At 44.5% G+C, this 13,825-nt stretch overlaps 1 protein-coding gene across 1 annotated transcript in view; it reads right to left on the bottom strand.

Annotated features, from left to right (window-relative positions):
* Window positions 1-13,825, bottom strand: part of NOP14 (NOP14 nucleolar protein) — a 423,446-nt gene that overhangs the window by 200,283 nt on the left and 209,338 nt on the right. The window contains exon 8 of the mRNA XM_069632061.1: window positions 1,754-2,069. Coding sequence (XP_069488162.1) covers window positions 1,754-2,069 — 316 coding nt within the window. The remainder of the gene's footprint in view (window positions 1-1,753; window positions 2,070-13,825) is intronic.

Raw genomic sequence — 13,825 nt, 5'->3', positions numbered from 1 at the left:
TGCAAAGCAGAGGGCCCTTTTGGGCACAGGATTTCGTTTTGGTCGGTGCTTAGGTATTGGTTGCAGACATGTTCAGGAGAACACCCAAATGAAAAAAAATATGAAGACTTCTGCGGAACAGACCAGCTCAAGACGCCTCAAGAGTGATAAAAACGTGTTGCAATGAGAGTCACCACGTTCAGGCAGCGACAGGCCATCTTCAATGGACGAACAAAGCAGCAGCCCCAGCACAGCTTCTATTGATGCCTGAAGGCTGAAAATGCAGGAGCAAACATCTTGCTACACAAGTTGAAGATCTTCCAAGTTCCAAGGATGCACTTGGAACGGAGACAGCTGGAGTGATGGAGAGCAGGAGAGAGCTGGTTAGTCCATCGATTGGTCCATGGACACTTCCGAAGACTCAAAAGGCACTGAAAAAGGTATTCTTGATATCAGGCAGATGAGCAGGACTTCACTGGGGATGGTGCTGGTCTGCTGCAGGGGCCGTTCTCAGGTCAACTGGCTGATCTTCATACAGTACTTGGATCCAACAATGATCTGTGAAAAGGCTTTTATCCAAGATTTGGGATGGAAGCTTGGCCAAGCCCACCAATAGTAAGGATCTGCACCAGTGGCTAACCAATCCTGAATAACCACTGGCCACATCTGCCCAGTAACAGACTTTCAGGCTCTTGAATGTTTACTGGGACCAGACAGTCCCAGCCCCCACATCCAGCCTCACACACAAACCACCCCTTAGACCACAAAAGCAGCAGTTTTCCCATAGAAAGTGCTTCTCGTATATGGCATTTCCTGACCTGAGCCAGCACGAATAAGACTAAACAACAATATGGCCAAAGGACGAGCAAAAACCTTGTGGTACAGTCATTTTAGGGTGCTAGCCACCTTGAGTAACATTTTGTGGTAAACGCAAAAGTGTACGAGTAAAAGATAACAAAAATGGTAGAGAAATACCTGATGCCACCAGCTCGAGCTAGGAACATTGTAAAAGTAACCTAAAACCATTACAGAAAGATAAAAGGATACAAAGCATACAAATTAAGGCGATGTGTGCAATTGTAACAAAACAAGAAATCCACTAAGACATAGTTATCTCTCAGTCCAGATAGTCTTATCAACTGATCAGTTTAAGAATGACCAAAAGCACAAGGGAAGTAAACAAGGTTTAACCTAGCTCCAAAACCTCAGATCAGGGTTCAAAGCAAAAAGAAAGGGTGTCCCACAGTAATCTATGAGGGGAAAGCAGCAAAATGAAAACCTTTCGCAACAAAACACACCACAGCTCCCCTAAACCTGTTAACTAGTCCTGAGGGAAACTCGCCAGCGCTCCATGATTATTTCACCCACCCAGAAACCGGACTGGGCCAAGTGGCCATAGAAATTGTGATCCTTTTCAATGCTGTCCTACTTAAGTTGAAGATGGTGTTTCATTTGATTCTGTCTTGGCATTGCTGCTACATGAAAACTTGGGAAGCTAGTAAAATAGTGAACTCCTAGGATTCAGGGATGCCTGTTCATTTAGTTAGGCTGGGATGTACTGCTGGATATATAGGTAACATGCAAGTCACAAGTTTCAGTGCCTGCAGGGCCATCTCAGATTTTGTTTTGGGGAAGTTTGCACATTTTGGAACATTAAATTGGTACATAGTAGCATCATGGTTCTGCAAATTATCATAAAAAATTGTTAATATCACAAAGATCCTAGTGTGCAGGTCTTTGGGATCACAGCTATTACACACATTGAAACACTTGCCTGCAAACGTGTATGGGAGCTCTGCTTTTGCAGCCTCAATCGCTGCCTTTTTTTCTGCATTACTCAATTTCTTTGGCTTGGCTTTAGGGGTCTCCTTGTTCTGCTTAGTCACTTCAGCCTCCTCGTCACTAAACTCATCTGATTCAATGTCAGAGTGTTTGTCCGAAGCATCACTTTCATCATCATCATCCTCCTCCTGCGCATCCTCATCTTCAGATGCCTCTTCATCGCTCCCCATTTCCACTTCTTCATTCTCGCTGCCTTCCTCTTTGACGCTCTCCTCCTCGTCCTGATTTTGAGACTCCAGTTTACCATCCTGCAATTATTTACAATTCAGAATGAAACTGGAAGCAAAGACGGAATGTAGCAGCACAACAATGTTGGGATAAAAACAATGTAATGTCTGGAATTTAAGCTAAGAGCCCTAGAGCTGTAGTATGAATCTACCACACCTTACAAACACTGATCAAACAAAAAGTGACAGATCATTCACATGTAAATACAATAGCTAGAATAAATCTACCAATCACAACCTTTATGTGCCAAAACGACTACTGTCCTGAAGGAGTACAGGGATGAGAAATGTTTAGTCTACACCCCTATTCAGCACCACAGTACTCCTAGAACAGCAGAGATCTCAATCAAAGATGAAACAGGTACAAAATGGTTCTAGGAAAATAAAAATGGAGAGCGGCTCAGCACAATTTAAATATGGCATACCAATTTGAGAGACCTGAAGTCTGAACATATGTTCAAATCACATACTGGCTCCGCCCTTACGTGGTCAAGCCAGTTAGTTTCTTAATCAGTTATTATTGGACTGCACTACCTATTTAAGGGGTTGGTAGACTATGGACTAGAAGTACCAAAACTACTATGGTGAGTAATTTGTACATGGGTTTAAGTAGGTTTTTGCCCAATCCCTTGGTCAGGGCTGTACCATCACTAACCCCAGGGTGGGTGTTAGGCCAGATTGTATGCATTAGCCTTTGGGTGCACTACAATAACCTTGACCTCCTGACAATAGGGACCCAACCTTTGGAAAAAGTATTAACTACACAGGTTGGTATAGTGGCTGAGCAGCAAGGCTCATCTCAAGAGGGGTCGATGTGAGCAGTAATGTGACAAAGAGTTTCACAGTACAGATATTCAAATAAACACTTACATTAATAATATTTTTTATCAAGAAACCTTGAGTGTATTTTACAGACAGTTGTATAAGCCTTCTTCAGAAAGGAAGAACACATGTAACACTTAAAATATACTTCAGAACACACTTAGTTTCTCTAATCAGATGATACCCATTGGGGATGGCACACATACTTCCCTACACCCTCAGGTGACTTAAATAGCTAGGACACTGTGGACATTGATTTATCACTAGTACATTTCGAGCAATACCGAGTTTGGTGCAAAGATTACATAGGGGAATAAAACAAAGTTTAACACATAATTCATAAACAGGTAAGTACTTTTTGAAACCTCAAAAATCTGCTAATTCCCTTCTACCTTAGAGATCCCCAGCTCCTTTTGCTGGACTTTAGGGCGGTTTACCTCTCATAATTTTAATGTGATTTATTGTCTGTGTTTCTTGTGACATTGGAGTCTGACAAACTCCATAGGCATCATCTTTACATTGGGTCACACAGCACCTTCAGGGCAGTGGCCCAGCAAAGTCTTTTAGATTTCCCAAAGGTTTAAATACCTTCTCTTGGTCAAGCGACTGATTTCCAAGTGCACTGATGTGAAATTGACTTTACTTACATTTTGTAACTTTCTATACCCTGTACACACTATCTTACAATAGGGTGCTGGAGGGGTTACTTAGTATTCCCTTTGTCTAGTTTCTCATGTAACTTTTTTTGTTACCTTTTCTATAATTAATGGCTGGTGGCAGTGGTTTACTTTTTACTACCATTGTGTGTATTTACCACAGGCTGCGTTCGCAGCTACAGTAAGGCACCCACGGGTGGCCATTTCGGCAAAATGGCCCCAGTCTTCTTTCACTATTTCTTGTTGGAAAGGTCCTTCTTGAGATTTACTCAGCGCGCAAAACCAGGTTTGGTCCCTTTGTTCATTTTGTCTTTGGCGGGATTCACAAGTGAAGCCTGCCTCTGGCTCCAGTAAAACTGGCAGGGGCAGGGAATGAGGGAGGTGCCCAAAACTCCCTGTGCTTAATCATCTTGGTTACAGGAATGCACCCAAAGGTGATTGGCCGGCTGGCTGTCCAGCTTGGACAGCCAATCTGCTGTGCGATTGACAGCTAAGCTGGAATGAATGGGAGAAACCTGCATAAAAGGCACGGCTTTTTGGCTTGGAAGGCAGAGTTGCCCACTGGACGAAGGGATCCGAAGATGAACTTGAAGAAACGCCTGCCTCAACTCCTGGACCGCTGGTTTGCCCGGTGAAGCCCTGCTACTGTGCCGAAGCACCAAATTCACCTCAACTAGAGAAGCCTTGCAAGGACGACTTCTCCCTTTGAGTTGGTGGGACCAATTAACTCCAAAGTAAGCCTGTCTGGACATCATCTCGAAGTTGGCTGTATTTCCACTGCTGCTGCTGGAACCGAAGTGCCAGGAAGAAGGACACCAGATTGTGTGCATTGCTTTTCATTCGGACCCGAGCGCTAGAAAGATCCTCCGGACTTCCTGATGCAGGTCTGACCAAGCCTGGGCCACCTCAACACAGTGCTGGACCCCAGATGCGAGGAAAGTCGGAAGTGGTATCCAAGAACCGCAGTGTTGCTATTTCTGGTCAGACGCGAGGAGCTGAAACACTAAAGAACCGCTGAAGAACCGCTGAATTGAAGTTTGCCCATTGCTGCCGCTGACCTTCCCATTGCAGAGCAGGAGTCCCCAGACAGCCTCCCTCTTGTCCACACGACTGAGGCTCAGGAACAGGATCTGCAGAGCTGTGCAGGAATAGAAGCCAGCTGGAACCATTTCTTCTCTTCAGAGGTACTGTAAAGTCTAAGAACTTACCTCTTGTTGTGTAGCCTCATTTGCTCTCAGTTGAGACCTGTCTTGGTTACCTTGCAGAGTTGCTTAAGCATTGCACTCACAAGCCTCCCAGCTTGTGGCCCTTCAAGTGTCCTATGTTTTTGCGAAATATTTCTAAAATCATTGTGCAAGATTTTTTACCCACCTGCAAAGATCTTCAGCTCCCCTTGACATTGTGCAATTACATTGGCATCCTGGCTCCCTGAGTGACTCTTACCGCTGAGCTTTATCTTTTCCCCAGTAAAAGGGTTTATTTATTGAACATTGGAAGGTACTTACCTAATTAAGAATCATTTGTTAACCTTTGTTTTATTCCTCAATTCCATCGTTTTACCCCAAACTCAGTATTGCTCTAAATGTACCAGTGATAAATCAATGTCCACAGTGTCCTAGCTATTTAAGGCACCTGAGGGTGTAGGATGTGGCTGAGGGCCATCCCCAATGGATATCATCTGATTTAGAGAAACAGAGTATGTTTTGAAGTGTACTTTAATTGTCACATATATTGCTCCCTTCAGAATAAGGCTTATATAACTGACTGAAATAAATTATTTTATCAAGAAACCTTGAGTGTAATTGTTTATTTGAATAACTGCTACTGTGAAACTGTGTGACATTACTGCTCACAATGACCCCTCTTGCGATAAGCCTGGCTGCTCAGCCACACTACCAAACTGTGTAATTCAGACTTATAACAAAAGTTGGGTCCCTATTGCCAGGAGGTCAAGGTTATTGTAGTGCACCCGAAGGGTACTGCATACAATCTTGCCTAACACTGGTGGCAGGCGGTGAGGATCTATTGTAGAGTTCATACATAGAGTGTTTGCTTTACTTTTGTTAAAGTAAAAACCTTCACAAGGCTAAGCTCCACTAGAATAGCAATTGTAACATGTCTAATATGATAACTTCAAGCAGAAAGCCCCGATCATTTTAACAGTAGATCAACTGAAAGATGTGTAGGATTAAGAACCTCTCTGTTAAAGGAAATAAAAATTAATTGATAAACAGATTGTTAGATCACCAAAGTTGGAATAGTAGGCCTGGAACTGCTACCAATTCAGAAAATGTGGAAATTGATAATGGGGATGATAATTCAGAGTCTAACTCTAATGTCTTAGAAGAGCCAGAGGAGGGAGAGGAGTCCCAGGATAGGAACCCCTCTATGCCTCAGCCTGCCCTTTTGACTCAACCTTTGTCCACTGTAACCCCACAAGGTCCGTCACTGGGACCAGAATATGTGTCTCATGAAACAATGAGACTTGAATTGGAATTCAAAAGAATACAGACTCAAGCTGAATCCAAACATCTGGACATCAAACTCTGGGAACTAGAAATGCAACATGCTCTTGAAATGAAAAAAATGGTCTCTTGAAAATGTTTCTATCCCAGAGTCCTCGAGGTCTTCCAGTCCAAAGAGGCCGTACCTGCTCAAAGAAGCAGTGAGTATGTATGATGCAGAACTTGATATTATGGATTGGTTGAGGGCTTTTGAATACATGGGATTTAGGGTCTATCAGGGAATCATTTGATTCCTTGGCTTTTGTCTAGGCTCCCCCAGATTGCAACTGATGCTGTAATGGAGGTGGGGGAAATGTGAAGGATTGGGGTATGAGAATATGAAACTAGCTTTGATAGCTAGATTTGGGAAAACGCCTTCACAATACCGTAAGAGGTTTAGGACCCTCAAAAAGACTTTTGGTACCCCTTGGGCTACCACCTGGGTGTGTGATGTTTGAAAAACTTAGATGGATGGGTTAAGGGTTACAGTGTACCTTTGAAAGAATGAGAAATCTGTTTCTGTTGGTATCTATTTTTGATGCCTGCTCTCCTGAGCTGAGACAGCATTTGGCTGACTAAAAAGAGATTGATCCCAATAAGCTAGCAAAGGCTGCTGACTTGTGGCTTGCCAACAGGTCACTCACAAAAAGGAGGGGAAGCAGCTCAAGAAAGATGACGGAGAATTCTAAATTCAACCACCCAGAAGAGGGCCACAACATAAGAAGGGTAAACCATATGGGAAACCAGGTCAGTCTAGTGAAACCTCTGGTGCCAAACCAGAGTGGGGTTAGCAAAAGCCCCCATTCCAGAAAACATTTGGAAAAGATTATGCTTGTGGGTCCACTGACAATGTGAAAGGGGATCCCAGATGCAAGGATAAACCTTCAGGGGTCCACACTGCCTCCTTAGCCTTCACCCCAGAGGGAGAAGTAAATATGGCAAGTGGAAACATTCATCTATTGGCTGAAGACCCCGTTGGAGTCTCTGTCAGTGTTTCTTTAGTGTCCCTGGGTCTGTGGGAACAGCAGCATGTAGATGTGTAGAACTCTACTCCAGATAACACCAAAGAATATTACAAAGACAGTGTACTTGTTAATGGTCAGGAGACCCCTGCCATTAGAAACACTGGGGCCAGCATTACTGTAGTGGATGAAACCTTTTTCAAACCGGAGGATGTTAAGGTACGCAAAGGTCCCACTACGCTTGCTGGAGGCCCTGTCCAGATGGTTCCAATACTACCAGCTCTCACCCAGTGCAACAATAGGACTGTAAGAATAACTGTCAGTGTACAGAATGAGGTACCTGGGCTGGTCCTGTTGGGGAATGACTTAAAAGCTCTTGGAGTTGTATCAAGCACCCCCAGGCTTCCCCGTTAAAGGAAGCAGCAGAAGACTAGGAAGGCCAGAGAGCTCATTTCGACTCTCAATGGGTTGTTACAGATGTACCTATACCAACCAGTTCACATGAAGAACAAACTTCTAATTCCAGACAAAGGGGAAACCCAAGGTCTCAGGAAAAAACAAAACTATCACCCCTGTGCACAAAACAAGGACATCCCCGAGAGAACAGTCCAAGGTCACACTTGTGACCCTCCCACCAGCTGAGTGGGAGGACCAACCAGAGGATTGTGAAACAATTACTGGTGAAACAAGGTAGCCCCTAAAGGGAAGACTTCAGCAGAGGTAAAAGAGTGTCCTACTCTTGAAGGACTTCGTCAACAGGCAGCTTCCCAGCTGGAAGGGCAAGAGCCAGGGAAGCACGGGCTGTACTGGCAGGATGGCCTCCTTTACAGTGAGTCTATAGAGTCTACCCGAGGGGACTACAGAAGACTTGTAGTGCCCAAGGAGGCATGACCCCAGTTTCTACAGTTAGCCCATGAGATTCCTTCTTTGGCTGGTCACTTAAGTTTCAAGAAGACCAATGAAAGGATTTCTCTTTATTTCTACTGGCCTAATATGGGGTCTGATGTAAATAAATTCTGTAGAAGCTGTCACACGTGTCAGACATCTGGCAAGAGTGGAGCCAAGAATGTGGCACACTTGGTGCCTCTCCCAGTGGTGGGAGTTCCTTTTGAGAGAGTAGGGATTGACATTGTTGGTCCCCTAGACCCTCCAACATCTTCAGGCAACCAATTTATATTGGTTGTGGTAGACCATGCCACCAGGTATCCTGCAGCAATACCCATGAGTAATGGTACTGCTCAGCAGTGGCTAAGGCCCTCCTTGGTATTTTTACCAGGGTAGGTTTTCCTAAGGAGATTATCTCAGACAGGGGGACCAATTTTATGTCCCACTACATACATGCAAGGCATGTGTAGAAACTGTGGAGTGACCGACAAATTCTCAACAACCTACCATCCCCAAACCAATGGGTTGGTGGAGAGGTTTAATAGAACTATGAAGAGCACGATAGGTGCTTTAGAAGAACCCCTTAGAAGAAAGTGGGACCTTCTACTGCCATGCCTTCTCTTTGCTTATAGAGAAGTCCTACAAGAAGGGGTTGGCTTTAGCTCCTTTGAGCTACTCTATGTCATCCAGTTAGAGGTCCATTGCCCCTAATCAAGGAGGGGTTGGAGAGTGCTCCTTCCCGCAAGCCAGTGAGGGTCACTGACTATGTGTTAAATCTCCGAAGGGGAATGACATGATTGCAGAAGCTTCAGATAACTTGAAAGCAGGTCAGGCTCTGGTTTGACATTGGCGTGACCAGAAGGCCAACATGGTTGAGTTTACTGAAAACCAGCTACTTCTAGTTATGGTACCTACAAGGCAGAGGGCCTTACTGGACAAATGGATTGGACCCTTCTAGGTTGTGGGCAAACTTGGAGGGGTCAATTATTTGGTGGACCTGGGCAATCTCAAGGAGGCCCCCAGGGCCTTGCACAACAACAGCCTAAAGGTACATGCATCCAGATCAGAAATGGGAGCTATTTATCTTAGCATCTGAGCAGTAGGAGGAGGGGAGTGAGCCTCTACCTGACCTTCTCATGGAAGATGGACCTTAGATGGAAAAATAGAAGTAGTTAATCTCTCTTCTGATCTGAATTTGGAACAACAGGAGGTGCGCAAAGTTCTGTTAAATCAGTTTGCCTCCCTGTTTTGACCGACACCAGACTTGACCCCTTGTGGCCAGCATGATATTCTCACTGGTGACTGTTTACCTGTCAAAAGCAGGGATACAGAATGTCAGACCATGTAAGAACCCACATAAAGGAAGAGGTCAAGAAGATGCTTGATCTCAGGGTAATAGAGCCCTCTACAAGTCCATGGGCTAGTCCAGTTATACTAGTGCCAAAGGAAGGATCCAAGGAGTTGAGATTCTGTGTCGTCTACCTAGGACAGATGAACTGGTGGATAAAATTGGTTCAGCCAAGTACCTCAGTACATTTGACCGAACCTCAGGGTATTGGCAAATGGCTCTGACAAACCATGCCAAGGAGAAAACTGCATTTTCAACCCCAAGAGGCCTCTGCCAGTTTAAGGTAATACTTTTTGGACTAATGAAGGCACCTGCTGAATTACAAAAGGTTGGTAAATCATGTTCTGAATGGGATGGAGGACTTCTGCATGGCATTCTTGAGAGCCGGCCCCAAATTAGGTACACAAAAGAGGCACCTGTCCTGTGCCTGTCCCGTGAAGCCCCACACATGCGCCAGAACCCCTGCCCAATTTAGTCCCAGTCCCTTCACCGACACCCCCCAAGGTATCCATATACAACGGCTGACTGCCCTAATGTCGCTGAACCCCACCATTCGTACCCACGCATCGTGGTAGGTGCCATTCCACCCGATTCCCGACTGCATTTTAAGGACCATCACAGAGACACACTAATGAACTATATAAAAGTCTAAAGTGTGTCTAAAGTATACTACAGCACTACTATGTGCACTGTCTCGGGTTTAAATTGACTACAAAGCACTGTTCATTGCTGTGCACCTTATGCTATTGTCACACTGCCTTACACACATCTAACATACCTCACGAAATGTAATTACACAAATGATACTAACTGAAATGTTGTTTAGTACCACCTCTCTCAGTCTCTGCCTAACAGCCGCTAGCCAGTAACCTTTATTAGTCCACGGCAGAGTACTCCCGATTGTACCATGTACACCCTCATTGTGTCTGCCCATTTTACCTGAGCACTCTGGAAACACATCTCCTTTGCTTTTGTACCGCATTCCTGTGTCAGACCAATGCCTCCTTATCAAGGTTTTGCCTTCTTATTCCTTTTAAATGCAAGTCAAATGTAGCGCCCTAAATTAGCATCTACTGATAGACCGCATGTCAGTGTCAGACCAACGCTTGCCTACCGTGAATATGCCTCGATATTCCTTTCAAATGCAATAGTAAATGTATTGCCCTAGATTACCACTGTGCAGCCTCTCCTAGAACTTTTAAATAGTAAAGCAGCTCAAAGCAAAATATTTACTATGTTCTTACTGTTTACCCCATTCAATGTGCTTACCCATCCACTACCAACAGCACAGTCTACACCAATCCATCCTGCTATGCCAGAAGGAATTCGATGCCAAACGCAGCATAGATTGGCCAAACCTCTAGGTTTAACATTATGCGCCTTCGTATGTCTACTAATATCATTACTGTATGACCGATAACAAACTCAGCCTACCAATAAGAGAGCATTAGCAACACAGTACTACCAAATCATTATGCCTCACAAATTCCATAAGATTAACTCAGATTCCAATCAATGCTTGAACAGTGCATTCATCCAGATAGGGTCAGGCCTAGCACGTTTATATTACCATAGACACCACTCCCCACCCCATTTCTGCCCAATATACCAGCCTTCATCATGACACCACCCAGTGCCTCCATCACACTCACCTCCACGCCCCTGCTAGGAATAGCTTGCTGCCTTAGACGCTCCTCCAGAACTTACACATCCATCGCAGGCACGAGACCCATACTAAGAACCACCAGAAAAGCAAGACTATTCTCCTGCACTACCAAGAACCCCACTAGCTCACCCACCTTCAGACACATAGCCAGAAACCAAGAGTCCAGCACTCAATCAACCCCGAGCATTAACTTACCGTCACATCCTAAACCCAAATACAATCACCAGAAAACTCAATGCTTGCCTCCACCACCATCACCCACTATTCCCACCAGTTACTCCCAACCAGTCGCAAAACCTTTGAAAGGCGCCTTACTCAATGTTAGATCCTTAGGCGCACACGCCTTTGACATACATGACCTTATTCTCTAACACAAATTGGATTTTCTAGTAATAGCTGAAACCTGGCTCCATGCAGCATCAGGCCCAATGATCACTTTAGCGATACCTCCCAACTAAACATTACTCGGATCAGATCGCAAGGAGGCCACAGGGGGATGAGTTGCCATTATCGTCCAATTCTTCTCTCCACTTCAGAGAATGTAAAACGGAAACCTTACCAGGCTATGAGCTCCTAGCCCTAAAGTTAACTATTGACCCCAAAACCACCATCAACTTCTTTGTAGTGTACAGAGCCCCCAGCTCTACGAATAACCCAGATATAGAACTACGCCTGGTCATTTCCCCACTCCTCAAACACAACACTAAAATCATACTCCTAGGAGATATTAACCTATGGTATAACGACCAATCCGACCTCAAAGCCGCAGCCTTCCACAATGCATTTCTAGAAATGCAATTAAAAAAAATTGTTAATGCACAAACACATTCTAAAGGCTGAATGCTTGTTTAGATTCTAACACTGAACACCACAGTTCTAGAAGACATCCCAGAAATGTCCAGTACTGATCAACTCATCAGATTTAATAGCATCACTTTGAAGGACCCCTCCCCACCCGCCATCCCTAAGCTACCTACACTGATGCGGAACTCGAGGAAACTCAGCCCTGAAAACTTAACTCTGCTACTTAATAAGTTTATCAATACTCAGCCGCCAGTAGATCCCAACCCTGACGCCCTCTCACTGCATTACCATATCTGCCTGAATTCAGCCATTGTTGAAATAGCCCCGGCTCAAATCCAAACAACCGAAACTCCAGCGAAGTGGTTCAATGACAACCTCATCAAACTTAGAAGGAAAAAAAAAAAAAAGAGCTCAAGAACACCTCTATAGAAATAATCCACTAGTGAATCAAAAAAAGAACTACAGCGAGTATCCAAATCCTACAAGCTAGAAGTAAACATCCAGAAAGCAAATTCACTAAACTCGTGCATTACCAATGCCACCTCAAACAGCAAAGAACTGTTCGCCAACATCAAAGAACTTGAAACTCCCATCCTCCCTCCTAGTATAGTCAAAGTAAGTAAAGCTTGGTGTACCACTATTCAGGACGCACTTGCTCCAAAATAAACACTCGGCAAAATAAAATTGACATGCAAACAAATTAAAATAAATAAATGCTAGTAGCCACCTCAGAGCCATCCGCTCTGCCCTCAAAAGATACTGATACTGATACACCTGAATTCCACTTCACCCCAGTGACCACAGATCAAGTACTAAAAACCATAGTATCACCTAAACCCTCCAATTGCAAAGGAGATAACTTCCCTGCAAAACTAGTTAAGGAATACACCCCTACCCTAGTAACCGCCATCATCAACTTCATTAATGCCTCATTTAAATTCAACACCATTCCAACTAACATCAAAGAAGATTGGGTTACCCCCCCACTCCTTAGAAAACCCACATTAGATCCCACCGTCCCTACTAATTACAGCCTCATCACCACAGTCCCTTCCTATGCAAAATCATAGATAAAATTGCTTATACCCAAGTCCAACCCCACCTCGCAAATAAACTGCTAGGGGAAAGAAATCACGTTTCCGCCCAGGCCACAGCACACAGACCGCATTGCTGGATCTCAAAAATCTGATGGACGCAGTCAGGGATTCAGGAAAACTATGCATTTTGCTATTACTTGAACCGTCCACAGCATTTGAATTAGTAGATCACAATAAACTCTGTCTAACCTTAGCAAACAACTTCCGATTCTCCAAGGAAGCCACTGCGTGGATTAAATTATTCCTCTCAGATCGCAAATCCAGAGTAGCCATAGGTGATATAGCAGCAGACCCCTTTTCAGTCCCAGTCGGAGTGCCTCAAGGATCCTGGCTCTCACAAACGCTATTTAACGCATACGCTAAATTACTATTTGCAGCGCTAGACACAAAGGGAGTAATTTATACCAACTTCGCTGACGACACTCAAATACTTATTCCCATATCAGGAAACCTTGAACAGGACACCAACGCTGTAAACAAAATGTACTCTATCATCCAGAACTGGTTGGCAGCAAATGGTCTCTGCTTAAACCGAGAAAAAAACTGATTCTCATAGTAGGCTCCCCCGCCCGATTATCTAAGCTACATCCACAATACACAGCAATAATCATTGATGGTACCCCTATCTCCATCTCCAACCAAGTAAAAACTCTAGAGTCTACTTGGATTCTAGCCTCACCATGTGCAAACACATCAGTGCTCTTGCCTCATTCACAGCATACACCGTTAAACTTATCGCACTAAGTAGACCATTCCTTACACAACAAAACTGCATCACCCTCGCTAGAGCCCTCATACTACCCAAGATTGACTACTGTAACATACTTCTACTAGGTACTTAAAAAAAAAATATGCAACTGCTCCAAAGAAGACCTCACAGGCTCCGACGGTCTCGAGGCATGTCTAGAGCGATCCACCTTGTCCGATCGGGATCTCGAAGGTTCCCGATGATTGCGCCGACCACCCGAGCCCGGAGGCATGCGAGTGGTGGCTCTAGCACGGTCAGCTTCTTTCGAAGGCGGGGACGGACTAG

This window comes from Ambystoma mexicanum, chromosome 6q (genome assembly GCF_040938575.1).
Source record: "Ambystoma mexicanum isolate Mex_15411 chromosome 6q, UKY_AmexF1_1, whole genome shotgun sequence".
Taxonomy (NCBI): Eukaryota; Metazoa; Chordata; class Amphibia; order Caudata; family Ambystomatidae; genus Ambystoma; species Ambystoma mexicanum.
Note: the sequence above shows the minus strand (reverse complement) of the source record. Positions and strands in the feature narration are given on the sequence as shown.